Source organism: Mustela nigripes, chromosome 16 (genome assembly GCF_022355385.1).
Source record: "Mustela nigripes isolate SB6536 chromosome 16, MUSNIG.SB6536, whole genome shotgun sequence".
Lineage (NCBI taxonomy): Eukaryota > Metazoa > Chordata > Mammalia > Carnivora > Mustelidae > Mustela > Mustela nigripes.
This window is the reverse complement of record NC_081572.1, coordinates 10,740,593-10,758,200: the sequence shown is the minus strand read 5'-3', so window position 1 is coordinate 10,758,200 and position 17,608 is coordinate 10,740,593. Positions and strand designations below refer to the sequence as shown.

At 36.8% G+C, this 17,608-nt stretch overlaps 1 protein-coding gene across 1 annotated transcript in view; it reads right to left on the bottom strand.

Annotated features, from left to right (window-relative positions):
- LOC132004138 (ATP-binding cassette sub-family A member 6-like) overlaps positions 1-16,562 on the bottom strand; it is a 60,634-nt gene extending 44,072 nt beyond the window's left edge. The window contains exons 1-9 of the mRNA XM_059380260.1: positions 16,412-16,562; positions 15,236-15,336; positions 13,507-13,705; positions 12,279-12,440; positions 10,698-10,804; positions 9,896-10,122; positions 6,146-6,287; positions 4,963-5,148; positions 741-888 (exon numbers count right to left, since the gene is read on the bottom strand). Of these exons, the coding sequence (XP_059236243.1) occupies positions 741-888; positions 4,963-5,148; positions 6,146-6,287; positions 9,896-10,122; positions 10,698-10,804; positions 12,279-12,440; positions 13,507-13,705; positions 15,236-15,331 (1,267 nt within the window). The 5' untranslated portion in view covers positions 15,332-15,336; positions 16,412-16,562. The remainder of the gene's footprint in view (positions 1-740; positions 889-4,962; positions 5,149-6,145; positions 6,288-9,895; positions 10,123-10,697; positions 10,805-12,278; positions 12,441-13,506; positions 13,706-15,235; positions 15,337-16,411) is intronic.
- Between the last annotated feature and the right edge of the window lie 1,046 nt (positions 16,563-17,608).

The following is a 17,608-nucleotide window of genomic DNA, read 5'->3' as shown; positions in this document are numbered from 1 at the left end:
ACAGAGGAAAAGAATCTTCAGCAGACTCCCCACTGAGCAGGGAGCCTGACACCAGGCTGGATCCCACAACTCTGAGATCAAGACCTGAACTGAAACCAAGAGTCAGACACGCAACTGACTGAGCCACCCAAGTGCCCCAAGAACTATTTAGTAAGAAACACTTTCACTGCACAATGGCTCTACATTAGCCAAAGCCATGTTAAGAACTAATTTATTTCAGCCTGTTCTAAAAAAAAAGCCTTAAATATCTTTCTTTAAAAACATGTTCTGGGATTCTTGAAAAAAAATTAACGTTATTTAATTACTGTGTATTTGTAATGCATATTATTAAAACCAGAAGAATAATTGGTTTTTTTTGTTTTTTTTTTAAGATTTTTATTTATTTAAAAATAGACAGAGAGAGATCACAAGTAGGCAGAGAGGCAGGCAGAGAGAGAGAGGGGGAAGCAGGCTCCCCGCTGAGCAGAGAGCCTGATGTGAGGCTCGATCCCAGACCCTGAGATCATGACCTGAGCTGAAGGCAGAGGCTTAAACCACTGAGCCACCCAGGCGCCCCAGAATAATTGTTTTTACATTTAAATTCAAACCATTAAAACTCTGAAGGAGAAATTAAGAACTCATTCAGCTTGTGATGGGAAAAATTTGTTATTATTTCTTAATATACATTTATATAACCTTCAGTAAAAATATACAGTGTGATCAGTATGTGCAGAGGTCAGAGAAAAGACACCTTTACTTACAGGGTAAGATTTTGTCAAAGTATAATGCCAGTGCCAAGTAGAAAAGTGCATCAAAAGCCAAAACGGAAAAAGTTGCGATCATTACATAGGAGTCTCCTGAAGGGTCAGGAAAAATTATACCATCCATAGTATTATCCAAGTAGATAATCTAAAATTTGGACAAAAATAGTAATAAGTATTTAAGATAAATATATAATATAATATAATAATTTGGCATAGCAGCAAGAATTATCATTTTATTAAGTAGCTTTTTTGAGAAGCCCTTATAATGAAGTTATTGGTGTAACTATTTCTATATGACAGCAATCCAAGGATTATTAGAATGAAGTGCCAACTTAATACCAACTTAAAAAATGCAATATTCTAAGAATAGGAATATTTTTTAAAGATTTTATTTATTTATTACAGAGAGAGAGCACAGCAAGAGGAAGGGAACACAGAGGGAGAACTAGACTCCCTACTGAGGAGGGAGCCCAACACGAGGCTTGATCCCAGGACCCTGGGAATCATGACCTGAGCTGAAGACAGATACTTAAGGGACTGAGCAACCCAGGTGCCACTAAGAATAGGAATTTAAATTAAATTAAATGATAATCATAAAGTCATTGCAATATTGCAAAATATCTATGCAGCAAAAAACAGTCATTTTAGAAAGAATATGAAGAGTTATTTGAAGCATCTTAGAGATGCTTCTTTTTCTAGAGAAAACTTCTTTTTCTAGTTATTACTGCAAATAAAGGTATGTTTATAATTCTGTCATGTAACCATAGGCGTTGCACTCTAGGTATTATTCTAAGGCTTTTTGTAATACTTCATTTAATCCTCATCATAACCCCCTGGGGGAAATCTTATTATTTTTATGTGCATTTTACATATGGTGGAAGTGAAGCAAATAGAAATTGAGTAGCTTAAACAACAAAAGTCAAAATTACATAGTAAGGAGCAGCAAAGGTGAACTCAGAACAAAGGAAGTCCAGCTCTCAAGCTTGGTTCCTTGCACTAGACAATATACAACCCTATTTATGTTAAAATCTTAACATTCAATGACAAATTTGAGTTTATTCTGGGAACACAAGTCTGGGTTGGAATTTTAAGATCAATCTATGTAATTCAACATAAAACAGATTGAAGGAGACACTAATGTGGCTAATCATTGAACATGCACAAAAATCATTTGACACAATTTAGTATCCACTTATAATGAAGAAAGTCTCTTCACAAACTAAGAAAATAAGCAATCTTCTTTAACCTGGTAAAACAGATGTACAAAGACCAACATCAAAAATCATGCTTATTATGAAACGTTAAAAGCGTTTCCTTTGCTTTCATTTCTATTCAACATTGCACTAAAGGTCCCAGTCTCCACAATAAGACCAAAAAAAAAAAAAAAAAAAAAGTAATTGGCATAAGAACTGCAAAAAGGAAAAAACCATCATTATTTGTAGACATCATGACTATATGTAAGAAAATCCCCAAATAAAGCTCAGAAAAATACTAGTTTTAATAAAAGAATATAGCAAGAATGCTGGATACAGTGATTTCTGGTTACATCTCTACATTAACAACAAACATTTTAAAATAATAATTTAAACACATACTATTTATAGTGGCATCAAAAGTATCAGAAGCTTTGGAATATATAAAAAATGTATAAGGCTCAATACTTAAAATTAAAACAATTACTAAGTGAAGATGAATGTGAAGCTATCTTATGTTCGTGATCAAAAAGAAGTGTCAGGGTGCCAGGGTGACCCAGTCAGTTAAATGCCCAGCTCTTGATTTCAGCTCAGGTCATGATCTCAGTCATGGGATCCACTCCTGAGATCCACTCCATGCTCAGTGGGGAGTCTGCATGAGATTCTCTCTCTCCCGGTGCCCCTCCCTGCTGCAAATGCTCTCTTCCTTTCTCTCTCACGTTCTCTCTTTCTCTTAAATAAAAAACTAAATTTCTTTAAAAAGTGTCAATTTCCCTCAAATTGATTGAAAAATTCAACTGTACCAAAAAGTCAACAGCTTTGTGCACACATACATAGGTACGTGTATAACTTAGTAAGTTAATTCTAAAATTTACATCATTCCAAGAACCTAGAATAGAAAAGACTCTTGGAAAAGAAAATCAAGTGGTAAAATTACTACCAGACATCCAGGCAGATCAGTAAAAGCAATTAAGACAAGGTGGCAACAGAGCAAGGACAGACAGGTCAATACGTGATTGGTTGAGCTGTGACAAAGGAAATACTGCAATCCATTCAGGGAAAGGATGTCTTTTCAATAAATGAAACAGAAGAAATTGGATATGCATGTAGAAAAATTAATATTCTTTCTACCTATAGATACACAAAAGTTATTTTGAAATAGATTTTGTATCTGAATATAAAGGCTGAATCAACTGAGTTTTCATATAAAAATGGGGGAATATCTTTATAATCTTGGGGAATGCAATGATTTCTTAAAGGTACAAAAGCACTCTCCAGGGGCGCCTGGGTGGCTCAGTGGGTTAAGCCGCTGCCTTTGGCTCGGGTCATGATCTCAGGGTCCTGGGATCGAGTCCCGCATCGGGCTTTCTGCTCAGTGAGGAGGCTGCTTCCTCCTCTCTCTCTCTCTGCCTGCCTCTCTGTCTACTTGTGATCTCTGTCTGTCAAGTAAACAAATAAAATCTTTAAAAAAAAAAAAAAAAGCACTCTACAGAGAAGAAACTTGACAAACCGGACTTTATCAAAATTAAGAAACTTGTTCATTAAAACACCATTAAAAGAGTAAAAATGTCAGCAACGAGTAACTGAAAAATGTTTCATATGCAGTATATATAAGAAATTCTTACAAAGTAATGAAGAAAAGATTTTTAAAAAGTTAGGTAAAAAATGAGGGGAAAAGGGAACCTGGATGCCTTAGCTGCTGAAGTATCTGCTTTTGGTTCAGATTTCCATCCCTGAGTCCTGGGGTTGAGTTCAGCAGGGAGTCTGCTTCTCCCTCTGCCCCTCCCCCCACCCATGTTCTTACTCTTGCTCTTTCTCTCGAGTGAATAAATACAAAATCTTTTTTTAAAAATGGGGGCAAGACCTGGATAGGCACTTTATAAAAGAGAAACCCCCCCCCCAAATACCTCTACAGATATGAAAGAGAATTAAATTTCATAAAAAAATCAGGAAAATGCAAATTAATACCACACAGTTTATTCCCGCAGATCTACCAGAAAGGCTAAAATTTGGACAACTGACAATACCAAATGCCAGTAAACATGTGTAACTCTGAACTCTCGGTACAAAAGTAAATTGATGCAATCACTTTGGAAAACTATTTGGCAGTAGCTATGATGATTAAGATACACATATCCTAAGTCCTGCTATTCAACTCCTACATAGATACCAAAGAGAACGGAATGCCCATATTCACTAGGAAACATGTGTAGGAATTTTTTTTTTTGCAGAACTAATATTAGTCAAAAACTGGAAAATATTTTTGTTCATCAATAAGAAAATTGATAGCACAGTCACACAGCTGAATACTACATGACACTCTATTACAGCAACACTCCAACTGTGGGTAAGATCTGAAAACACAACGTTGAATGGGAAAAAAGCCAGATCTAAAAAAAAAGAAAAGAAAAAAAAAACAACACAAAACACTTCATAGAGTAGCACTTATATAAAGTTGAAAACAGGTAACACTAAAAAATCATACTCAAAACACACATTAGGAGATAAATGAAAAGGCAAGAAGTGATGATCACAACACTTTTATCTTTAAGAGGAAGGAGTGTTTGGAGACTTGACATTGTGGCATCCTCTACTTCTTGATCTGGTTCATGAATATTTTGATATACTTAATAATTATTTGTTAAGCTCTTGATAGTCCTGAAAACTTTTCAGATTTTAGGTTTCAAACAGAGGTTTACACAACAATTTTTAATAAACTAGAGAATGCCTTTGTTATGTAAAGTACAAGGAAAGGGAAACAGTTGCATATGAAATATAAGAGGAGAATACTTCAAAATGAAAATACACCCAAGACGTGGAAATCTGTCTTAGTCAAGATGTTTTAATCAAATTTCCTTGTATGATGATGATTTTTTCAATAATGCAATGATAACATTTTCAAATCTAGCTTTAGGGGGAAAAACTGTTTAGAATAAATGCTCTTATTTTGAAAATGTTTGACTGTGAAGAGTCATGAAATAGCAAATTCTTTTGAAATTTCAGTAATAAACGAATTATGTTCTTACCTTGCTCATTCCAGCAGTGAAGGCAAAAGGGCTACAAAAACTCAAAATCCACTCCAGAGAGGAAGGAAGTTGTCTGTAATACACAGTGAATCCCACACCCCCACAAAAGATATTGAGGAGAAACATAACCAAATTGGTAAGGAGAGTTTTCTTTAACAACACGCTCATCAAGAACGTTAGAGCAATCTGAAAGAGAGAGAAGATAATCTGGTTGTTCAACAGATTTAGTTCACCGAGAATTGGCAGCGCAAAAAAACCTGGATCTTTACATCATAAGTATTTATCAGTGAGACAGTGATGAAAATATTTATGTATAACAATGATCAGCTCTTGCCCCAACACTTTTGTAAAGAAAATCCTTTTTTGCACCTCCTCAGCTACTGGGCTTTTGTTGTTAAAGAAAGGGCAGGGGAAAAGCTGTCTGAGAGTTGGGGAAAGAATAGAAATGCAGACCTGGAAATATTGAAAGAACCTACATTAATGCATTAACAAAGAGCATCTAGGTACCGTCTGCAGAATTTAGAGGCTCCTGTTGTAGAAGGAAGAGGCATGACATGGGGAGTGAGGACAAGGGGGAGTGTCAGAGGGAGATACTGTGAAAGCTACCACATTACAGAGAACTTTGGGGAAAGGAGATGGGTCCACCGCTCAAAGACATCCTCACTAAAATATTCTAGAAAAGCCTTAGAGTTGGGACGCCTGGGTGGCTTAGTTGGTTAAGCTGCGGCTTAGTTGGTTAAGCAGCTCTGGTCATGATCCCAGGGTTCTGGGGTCGAGTCCTGCATTGGGCTCCTTGCTCAGCGGGGAGTCTGCTTCTCTCTCTGCTTCTGCCTGCCTGCTTGTGCTCTTGCTCTCTCTCTCTCTCTCTGATAAATAATAAATTAATAAATAAATAAATAAATAAATAAATATTTAAAAAAAAAAAGAAAGAAAAGCCTTAGAGTCAAAATATTTTCAGAATCAGAATTTTTTTTTGATGCATCATACATTAATTCAGACCTTTATGCAAAAGAGAGGTCCAATCTTATTTACATCATTTTCTCACACTCATAGACTTTCTGAAGCAAACACACACACACTAGACATGAAGGAAATAACTGTAGTAATCTCCAGAGAAATTAATTTTTGCTACAGATAGCTAAAATCTAAAGCAGAGAATGTGGTAATACATGTATGAACTTACCAAAGATAAGCCATATAAGAAAAAGAGTGTAAATATCACCATGAAGCCCGTCATGACTATAATTTGGGTAGATGTTATAATAACTGTAATCATTATGGAAATGATGAAGATGAAGGTAGCATAGATTAAGCCACAGGAGAGCCTACAAAAAAAGACAAGTTATTTCAATGATTTCAACTTCATTATGAAATATTTGAAACATACGAAAATATCTAAAGAACAGCACAATATTTACCCTTCTACTTGCCACCTAGATTAGTAACTACAGTATTACTAATCAACCACATTGGCATGGCTGTACTGCTACCTACTGGCTAGGCATCAGCTCTGTGCTCACATATTGTATAAATAGGATGAATGCTACATAAATTGTATCATTTTGTATGTGTCCTTCTGCTGCTTGCCTTTAATAATGTTATACATTGCTGTGTAATATTTCATTGTCTGAATATATCCCAAAGTTTTCCTCATCATAGACATTCAGGTTGTTTCCAATTTTTATTTCTGGTACATGGTGGCTAAGAACACTCTTGCACTTGGGGAAGAAGAACAAAATAAGGTGGAAATTGAGAGGGCAGCACACCAGAAGAGGCGCTGAACTCTAGGAAACAAACTGAGGGTTTGTTAAGGAGGGCACTGGGTGGAATGAGTCCTGGATGTTATATGCAACTGATGAAGCACTAAATTCTGCCTCTGACATTAATTTAAAAAAAAAAAAAAGAAAGAAAGAAAAGAAAAAAGAACATCTTTGTATGTGTCTTTTTTGGAAAAAGCACAAAAATTTCTCTAAGGTGTAATGGCTGAATTGAAGAGAGTAAGCTTTTGTGTGTTTGGTGCTATCACATTTTACTGAGATATTCTAATTGTAGACATGGAAGGAAATATAACAGCTACTGATCAATCCAGGAACCATGGAAGCATTGGGGGCAGATGATAATTTGAGCATTTTTGAGCATTTTTGAGGATCTCAGCTAGCGGGACCTCCACTCTCCTATTAGGGAGAATTTGTAGAAAATTTAAATTTAAATTTAAATTTTGTAGAAAATTGAAATTTTATAACTCCATAAAGCCCATCCTATTATTGCTCTTCTTATTTATGATTTCTTTCTTAAACTGATATAAATAATGGTATGCCCTTCAGTGTTCACACTGCTTTGGTTTAGATGTGCTGGTGTTCACATGTTTATGAGGTAGTTATTAACAGTCTTGGATCGAACAAGCCTGCAGGGTGTTTGAGTCCAAACCTCTCATTTTCCAGATAAGTAAACTGTAGTTCCTATTGTACTTAATGGGCCTTTTCAAGGTCAACAAAGTATATCAATAACAAAATTAAGATTTGTTGCAGCCCTTCCTAGTTCACAGCTCCTTCCTCTACATAAAATTGCCTAACTAAATGAGAATTCAAGAGCTGAAAAAAATAGCGAGACTATTAAAACCAGGAACTTGCATCAACATGTCCCAGTACAACAGGTTTAATTACTGCTTATTCAACTTCTTTTTAAAGGTCATGTCATTACAATGATTCAGCCTTTGTTAGAAACATCAGCATTTTTGGAAAGCATATGGTATTCTGCAGAATCCACTTCCTGAGTACAGAAGGGAACTACTATAGGTAGGAATTGAAAATCTATGGAGTAGGAGTATTAACACATGAAGGAACTTAAAACATTACCTAGAAAAGGGAACTCATTGTAGAGAGTGGGGTGGGGAGAGATGTTAATAAAGCAATAAAAACCTTCATGATAAAAACTGTAATTCAGACATCACATAAAGTAATTTAACAAAGTAACTCAGAAATTCTCATGCATTTCACATTTATTACTTTAAAAAAGGCTGCCATAAAATTTATTTCCAATAGATACCCTTTACTTAATAAAAAAAACATTTCAAATTTTTTCCCTCTTGGTTTTAAGGACATATAAATCCATTTTGCTAAATTTAGATTACATGCTTAGGAGGAAGTATTTATCCTGAGAATGAACCCACATCTAAATATCCAACACCTTTGTGATTTTAATCTAGAGTTGACTTGTGCCTACCTATTCTCAGGAGACTGCAAGGATGCTGCCCCATAAGATATTCACTGGACTGAAAAATAGTCCTCTTTACACAGATTCCCACCCCCCCAGGTTTTTCCTCCTAACAGACTCCATTCATTCCTTTGCATTTGCCAAAGTCCCACTGCAAACCAATTTTCTCCTTCCTTTTTCGTTTCAGAAAATGTTTCCTCTTTTTTCTACTTCATGATTATGGTATAATAGAATCAAAGCTCCCTCCTTTAACCAAATACACTTTATAGAAAATTTAAAATTTCCTAGACTGTAATTTTATTTCAGAGAACATGTGGCTTGCAAATAGTTTCTTATCCATTCCAGATAGTCGACTCCACATTCATAAGCACTAATTTTCTTTCTTTCTTTTCTTTTAAATATTTTATTTATTTATTTGACAGAGATAACACGTAGGCAGAGAGGCAGGCAGAGAGAAAGGAAGGGAAGCAGGCTCCCTGCTGAGCAGAGAGCCCAGTGTGGGACTTGATCCCAGGACTCTGGGATCATGACCTGAGCCGAAAGCAGAGGCTTTAACCCACTGAACCACCCAGGTGCCCCCACAAACACTAATTTTCTTGATATGGGTACTATACAAAGAAATACCGTCTAGGATTCAATGTTGAAAATCTTAAGCTTCCTTTGGGGTAAAATGAACAGATTATTTTTCATTTTTTTTCCCCTTTTCCCAGACAATGTGGATTTTGTAACTGATTGCATTTCAGAATTCTCTGCTTTGGCCTCTTGGAAGCTTAGAGCGCACATGGTCTGCATTTTTACCTGCTAGTCTTACCTACTTATCTTGTTAGGTCCTTGTTTCTACTCCTCAATTATTTGTTTTTATTATAATACAAATACATGTAGACAGATAGATATATACATAAATATACATATGTTTAAATATATTTAAAAATCATTGAAATCGTGTGTGAGTGAAACAAGATACAAATATAGCAATAGGAAGCAAATGTTCTTATTAAGGCCTTCTTATATGCCATCCTAAGTGCTGTATGTGCTGGGCACATTTTCAACATATGGCATTTAAGTGCTGCAAAAAATACATCCCTCATGGGGCACCTGGGTGTCTCAGTGGGTTAAACCCTCTGCCTTCGGCTTGGGGGCTTGGGTCATAATCCCAGGGTCCTGGGATCGAGCCCCTCATTGGGCTCTCTGCTCAGCAGGGAGCCTGCTTCCCCCCCACCCCCTTCTCTCTGCCTGCCTCCCTGCCTACTTGTGATCTGTCTGTCAAATAAATAAATAAAATCTTAAAAAATATATATATCCCTCATAACCAAACCTCTGAACATAAACTAGCCATTACAGGATCATACTTTTTCAACGTGAGGAGGTGTGGAGAAATCAAATGATAACTGTGGGCAGACCAAACAGGAGAGTTGCAATCCAGGCAGCTGGGTTGGAGTCCCAGCTCTGGAACACATCTTCCATTTGATATTGGGCAACTCTTTTACCCTCTTTGATCTTCCTGGAACCTCGATCATAGCATTAGTGTAACAGACTTATGGTGTGGAAAAGTGCTCAGCAAATCGTAATCGCTATTTTGCATAACAAAATTTTAAAAGGAGTAAATCAAAAAATCAGAACCAAAGAAAAAATAGCCAGTGTGTCAAGCTTAACAGTAATGTTGTGCAATAATAACACATTTTTACTGCTTCCAAATTTCTGATTATTCATTTGCACTCACCAGAAGGCTGATTCTTGCAGACCCATTATTTTCATAAAATCCTTGCACTTTTTTCTCTCTTTTGTAACATTGAGTGATACAAAATATATAAACGGGGAGAAGTAAAGCAGGCAGTAGAAAATGAACAGCTCCTTTTGAAGAACGTCTTTATACATAAAAGGTAAAGTCTTCATATTTACAGCAGTCATTGACATCAACTCTTCCACCACAGAGTGATTTGTTGTGATCTACAGCAGGGTTTAAACACGCAAAATCGTTATTTAAAAAATAGAAACTGGTGAAATCCGATGAAGCTAAGGAGATTATAGCGATATCAATTTCCCGATTTTAATATTATTCTGTGGTTATGCAAGATATAACAGGAGACACTGTGTGAAGGGTACAGGGACCTCCCTGCACATTGTTTCTGCGATTTCTCGTCATTCGGGAACTACTTGAAAATTTAAAGTTAAAAACAAAAACAATGTGTTCCTTTGCCTAAATCCAATTTCAGCATTTGTTTTTTGTTTTGTTTTGTTTAAAGATTTTATTTATTTATTTGAGAGAGAGAGTGAGAGCGTGAGAAGGGAGAAGGTCGGAGGGAGAAGCAGACTCCCCACGGAGCTGGGAACCCGATGCGGGACTTGATCCTGGGACTCCACCATCATGACCTGAGTGGAAGGCAACCGCTTAACCAGCTGAGCCACCCAGGTGCCTCAATTTCATTATATAAACATGAAAACCTGAGTGCATGTCATCCTTCATCACAACCTGGATGGAATTCTATGGAATTAGCTTACATTAACTTTAGAACTCTCGTTACCTGGATAATAGCAGCATTAATTGCGGCTTGTAAAGCCACAAATCCACTACTCCAGTATTTGGACAGGGAACAGGAATGATCTTCATTATCCAGATTCCAGCAATGAGCTACGAGCCCAAAAAAGAGCACAACCAACATTATCAGGTGAAAGCAATTCGAGAATAAAAAAACAAGAGTCCAAGAGAAATCAGTCTAGAGGAGGCTCCACCAGTCAGAACTTACAGCCACATAGAAAAAAAAAAAAGAGGATCAAATGAAAATTCTTACGGAGGCAACTTTATTCACGGAGACCGTCGCTTCCATAGAAAGTCTTAGAAAATAAAAAGACGATGAAAGCAAACACTCTGCTCCAACCATGCTAGATTCCTTGCTCTGTCTCAAAATGCTAAATGCACCCTAATGCTACAACCTGTTTTGCTCATAGGTTCTCCCTACAGATGGATCCATGGCTCACTCTTTCCCTCTACCCTGATCTCTTCTCAGAAGCAAACTCAGCACAGAGGTCTTTCCTGGCTACCGTAAGTAACAACATCTAAAAGAGCGTTCAGGCTCTGTCTTCTAAGCCTGCTCTATTTTTCTTGGTGGTGGTATCAGCCCCTGGCAGAGGGCATTGTTGTTGCCCCACCCCCTGTCCCTCGCTGGAACGATTCACGCAAGCAGGCTCTAGGTTTCAGTCACTTCCATCCTCAGGGCCAGAACAGTGCAGGACACATAGTAGACACCCAGTGAATGCATGGAAAACAACCAACTCTATTAGCCATATCAGTTCTGCTTCCTAAAAGGTCCTCACAGCCATTCCGTCTCCTCAGCTGCCTCCACTCTGGTCCAAGCCACCATGGGCCCCCTGGTATGTTTCGTTGCCTTCTCCCTGACTCCGCTGCAATCCATTCTCTGGGCTATACCCAGAGAGCTCCTTTAAGCCTGGGAGTCTTATCACTTCTCTGCCCTGATTAAAGAACCTCCACAGCCCTCCATCACCCTCGCTTAGCAGGACATCACAGCATTGAGGCCTGGGGTAACTTCAGCCCCATTCCTGTTCGTGTTCTCTGTTCAGCTAAACAGCTCTTCTTCCAAATATTCTAACAGATGCCTGTTGTCACCCCAACCCTTTACACCAGCACTTCCTCTCTCTGAAATACACTGCCTTTAGCACACTTCCCCCATGTGCTATTCCTTCTCATTAGTTGAAACCTCACTTTGCCAGGCAGGACTTCTCTAATCCCACAGCCTGTGAGGAACATCTGGTCTAAGTCTCCTGCCCTCAGCAGCTTTTTCTTGCACTTGTCATTACTGTTCAGTGCCTGCCTTTCCTGGGAACCTGAACTTCAGCTGAGGCTAGGACCTCTCAGTCTTCATCACTCTCTGTAACTTTCACGGACGCATTCACTTTACGTTAGATGATTCAATAATGTTTTAAGAGTCATCTTCTAGTGGTAAGATAGGACTGACCTTGGAATAAGTTTAGCAATAAAATGTGCTTTCTCTATGTTCTCATGTTCTCTCAAAAACATCTCTGTTGCCCATCCTGACCGATCCCTTATGTTAAAAACATGAAAAGTGCCATTTTATATAGAAGGTCACCTGAGAAAAGATCTTCCTTCAAAAATGGAATGTAATATCCCTGAAAAAATTTTAACTTATACGAGAAAGTGTCATTGAAGATAATTCCCGCGATGCCTGTGATATTGTCTAGAAGTATTTTATCCATGGATTTTTGGTTCGGTACTCCAATGATCCTTCTTTCTGTGAATGACAAGGTGAAAATAGACATGAAGGGTCATACAGAGTTTCACCACAATGGGATGTCATCAAATATTTTTCACTGGAATTAAACTAAAATCATTTTCCATTTAAACTGATCCCAAAAGATAAGCGGGGTTTGTTTTTGTTTTTTTTTTTTGTTTTGGTTTTTTGTTTTGGTTTTTTGTTTGTTTGTTTGTTTGTTTTAGTGTTTTAGATTTTAGAATCAGGAGACATGCATGAGAATTTAGTGTTTTCTTTTAATAATGGCAAGTATTACGGCAAATTTCAGGTCTATAAAAATATGACACTAGGGTAAGTATGTGTTGGAGAATTGGGATACAAAAATAGAGGTAACTGGAGAAGTTATTATACAGTCAAGGGATTTCAGATGTCAGATTTCCTGAAGCATAGACCCCTCATCTGAGCTTTGCCTTATGAGGAAACTAAGACCACATGCATAGTGACCCTAACAGCCAGCAATGTTACCTGTTAGGAATCAAGGATTAGAGAGTAGACAACCAAACTGTACCCACTTGCCCATGAGTGAAATACACATTTACTATAGTTATCTCAGTTACATAGTGACTTCATATAGAATGAAAGCTTTAAAGATGTTTACAAAGTATACCAAATGCGAACAGGATATCTTGAGATTATCCATCTTTACTGTTCAGGGTTCTGAAATTACTGTTTAATAACCATGACTTCATTTCTTTTACTTAGATGTTTTTTCCTGAGTTATCAATCTTAATCACTGATTTTCCATGTTAAGAACATCTGCACCCACAAATGATGTGTTCTCCTAGACACTATGCTACAAATCTGAAATTATAAATTTATTGTTTTAGGTAAATTCCAATAGAAATGTAGAACTCCCTAAACTGGAGTCCCATTAAGCTGAAAGGGTTTACAAGGCTACTTGTTATGAGAGAAAGAAAAAGCTAATCATGATACCTAAATAATTTACATAATAGATCATTGTAAGTTCAAATTAATCACAGTTACATTATATTTAAAAAGATGTAAAATAATGTCAGTAATTCTTTATTGCCATTAGTACACCTACCTTTCAAAAGTGCAAATGCTGTTTTATTCATTATCTCCTGGGTTAGTTCAGAGACAGGTGTGTATACAATAGCTACAGAGTTATTAACATGATCTGCACTTCCCAGATCTTGAGGAGGCAATTCAGGAAAATACATATTTTCTCTGAAATGTGAAAATAGTCCCATGTACAGCCCTAGAAGTATTGGGAGTGCCCATTCCTATAACAGGGGAAAAAAGAATGAATTCAGATATTTCCTTAAAAATTCAGTTAATACCAAAGAACTATTGAAGACAAACTCCAATTTGCCACTTCGTTCTCTGCTTTTCAGAGCAAAGGGAACCCAACAAAGGACGCATATTGAGATCATTGCCATGTATATAATTGTCCAACACTAGAACTAAAATTTGCATTAAATCATGAACTACCGCAGACGCCATCACAGAAACTAACAGAGTGACTAAAAGGATGGCAATTCTTGGGCATGGGCATCTGACTTTACAGTCGATAAGACACAGACTATGCCAGACAGAATTCATGGTGGCAAATAGCAACATTTTTGTCACTTGTCACATTCTTGTATTGGAAATCAAAGAACATGAAAAGAAACTGAGTGAGAGAGACTGCCTAGTAGCTCACCAATATCGGTAATCTCTTCCTGCCTAGCACAATGCTAGACAGCATTCCCAGCCTCTGGAAATTAAGCAGGACCAAGTGATTGAGTTCTAGCCAATGGAATGTGGGCAGAAATGCTATGCACCCCTTCAAGGCCTGGCTCAAGGAACCATGCACAACCTTCTATATTCTATCTCAGTCCCTACACTTCCTGATCTTTTTTTTTTTTTTTAAGATTTATGTATTTATTTTAGAGAGAAAGTGTAGGGGTGGGGAGGGACTGACTAATGGAGAGTAGGGGAGAAGGAGAGTAAGAAAGAGAGAGGGAGAGACCCTTAAGCAGGGTGTCCACCGAGAGCAGAGCCCACTAGGGGCTCAATCCTATGACCCTGAGATCATGACCTGAACTGAAATCAAGAGCCGGACATTCAAACGACTGAGCCACCCAGATCCCCCCATACTTCCTGGCCACCTGACTGGATGCAGAGTGTCCAGGGGAGGTCTCTAAGGCCTGGGGAGATGGCAGTGTCCCTGGGTGAAGAAGGCTGGGTCCCTGAATGGTTGTGTGGAGGAGACTCCTGCACCTACCAGACCTACTTCAGTTTCACTGCCAACCTTATTTAGACTATGAGCAGAGGGAAAAATAAATTTTTGCTGAGCTCAGCCCCTGAGATCTGGGGTTATTACCTGTAGAAAGCCTACCTACCTAATACGAACTGACCATCAATGGTGTTCTTGGTCATAATTCTTGGAAATAATCTCTGTTTATAAAATCCATGGCTTTGAAAATAAGTCCCCCAAATGAAAATTTGTCAGACTGTCAGCCATCCTTTTTATTATTTCCTTACTCTAACTTTATTACATATGGTAGCAGCTTTAATAGTTGCTATAATTTACCATACAATTAAATTTTCACTTATTTTTTTTTAAAAAGTGAGTAATATTTTTAGTTTTTGCAATTCTTCATTATGTTTCATGGACTACTAAGAGTCTCTTGGTTCAACACGTACAATAGGAGGCAACCTTAAAAACAATAAATCCAGTCTGCTACTTAAAATATAAAATAAGAGCATCATTTGACAGTAAAATACAAGAATGATGTGAGCTGCAGAAAGAGGCAGACTTTCAAACGTACCAATAAACTCTCTCTTTTCATTCTCCATTTCTGAAGAAAATTCTTGTACAGAAGTGCTTGAGTTTGCTGATACACACTTTTCTGTTTCATATGCATTTAGCCTATCATTTAAAAGCAAGGAAAAGGTAAACAAGGTAGAACATAAACTAGACAAATCAATGTAATAAGAAAAACCTTAGAGAGTGGGGAAGAAAAGAAAAATCTTGATCATATTTTGGGGGAAAACATTCCTTACCTTTAAGAACAACAAAAAAATGTATTAAAAATATTATTTTAATACCACATGATTGCAAAATTTTACTCATAGTAAGCTATTTGGGAGAGTGGGTAATGGTGCGGAGATAGTGGCCAGTCTCACAATTTTTACAGAAATACAGAGTGCAACAATGGAAAATATATCATTAGATTTTAAAACCTTAAGATTCTTCACATTTTCTTACCTTTTATAATAGAAATTCAACTATATGAATAGAGTAATTGAATCATATCTCATCTGATTAATAATAAATTTTTGTTCTTTGTATTTAAATAGAAATGCCAGAGCCAACCAAATTAATCAACATTCTGATTAATTAAATTCATTTGAACAATTAATTATGTCCATTAGATGTAACCTCAATGAACTGTTCTCCTATAGTACTACCTTCCAGATTAAACTGAACAGCTTTAGTCTCAATTAGCTGAATCCAGACTCAGACTAGCTGAAACTTGATTGTGAGACACCAAAAAACCCAACTCATATCAATTTTCTGAATGCAGAAGGACCTAAATAACTGAGGAAAAATGGCCAAGTAAGAAGAAAGCAAGACAGAAAGAAAGAAGAAAGACAGGCATCACATGGAAAGTAATTTTGCCCAAATGTTTGCAAGCCAACGGAGATTATTTTTTTCAGTTTTTCTAATCTCAGAATTAAATTATTTTAGCTTTGCATAACGAAATATTCAGACAATTCTTCCCCAGATAGTACAGAAGCAAATTTTACTATTTTCCCATATTCTGCTGTTGTATCTAGACAATTAAAGTCGGTGGGGAATTAAGAGAAAAACTTTATCATTAGGTTTTACATTGAAGAATATAATACATATGAGTATTTGGAAACCTCTGAAAAATAGACTGATTTCTAGCAGTGTCCCCCCGCATATTTGGCATAGCACAACAAAATGGAGCTTTACTTACTGTCAGAAAAATTAGGAAAGTACTCTGGAAACACTGTCAACGCACAGTTCTCTTTTTGTGTACAGGAACAATTAAAATTTCCTTATTGCTACTTCTTCATTTATTCCTTAGATGGGAGTCTTACCCAGGCTGCTTTCTGAAAGGGGGTGTAGTCAGACCAAGCTGCACATGATGAACTTGTTTTGTTTTCTGCCTTTTCTTCCCTAAGCCAATTATTTGCAGGGAAATGATGGTTCAGTGGTTGGTTGGGAATAAAAAAAAAAAAAAAAAAAGCCCTGTGTTTGTGCACTTGGCCTTTCAACTTCAGGGATAAGGGGTAAAATGGTAAACAAGGAACAACAACTAGCCGGTTGGACATGATGAGACCAAGATGGGAAAAGAGCAATAAACAAGTAAAAACAATCACTAACAAAACGAAGTAGTTAAATGTGTATGAGAAATTTTTAGCTTTTTTTTTTTTCTGCTAATGCCTAAACACAACTGCCAATGATGTATTTGATTAATTGGTACTGAATGGGCAGAATGTGCTGAAGCTGATGTTTTTCCCCCTAATAAAGCTAAGCAACCCATAGTCCGCTTCGGAGAAACACTTAATTTGGACAAATGAATAATTATGAACAAATCCCTTTCTCTCTTCTGCTCATAGTGGATGCAGGATTTCAGAAGGCATATGAACAAAATAAAAGACTGCCAAGGACTAAAAAATATATTAAAAGATTCAGGTCAATTTTTTATGCATGAAGACTTGGGGAAAAAATAAAATTTGTTCAACTGCCATCGTATAGTCTATCTCTCTCTGTAAAGAATTGCAAACTTTTCTTGACCTGCCAAAGTAAATGGCAAAACAGGAAGCCAAAGTCCATGAATTGGGAAATCTCAAATATTTGACATGGCTCCCAAACCACAGATGTTAATAATCATAAAGCTGACAGTTGTTCTGAAAAAAAAAGAGGATAATTTTTTTAAAATTAAGCCATGGCATTATATATGTATATTTCTCTCCTCAGTAATTAGTTCTATTTTTAAAAAGTGTCAACAGTGAACTGTTACATGTCTTTTACATGAAAAATTGGCAAAAACAAAGGTAATAAAGATGTCCTAAAGGTAATAAAGATGTCCTAAAAGTCCTGAGGTCAAAAACACTGTTAAAATTTTGTATCAATAATAGGTCAATGACCTAAACAAAAATTTTGTTCC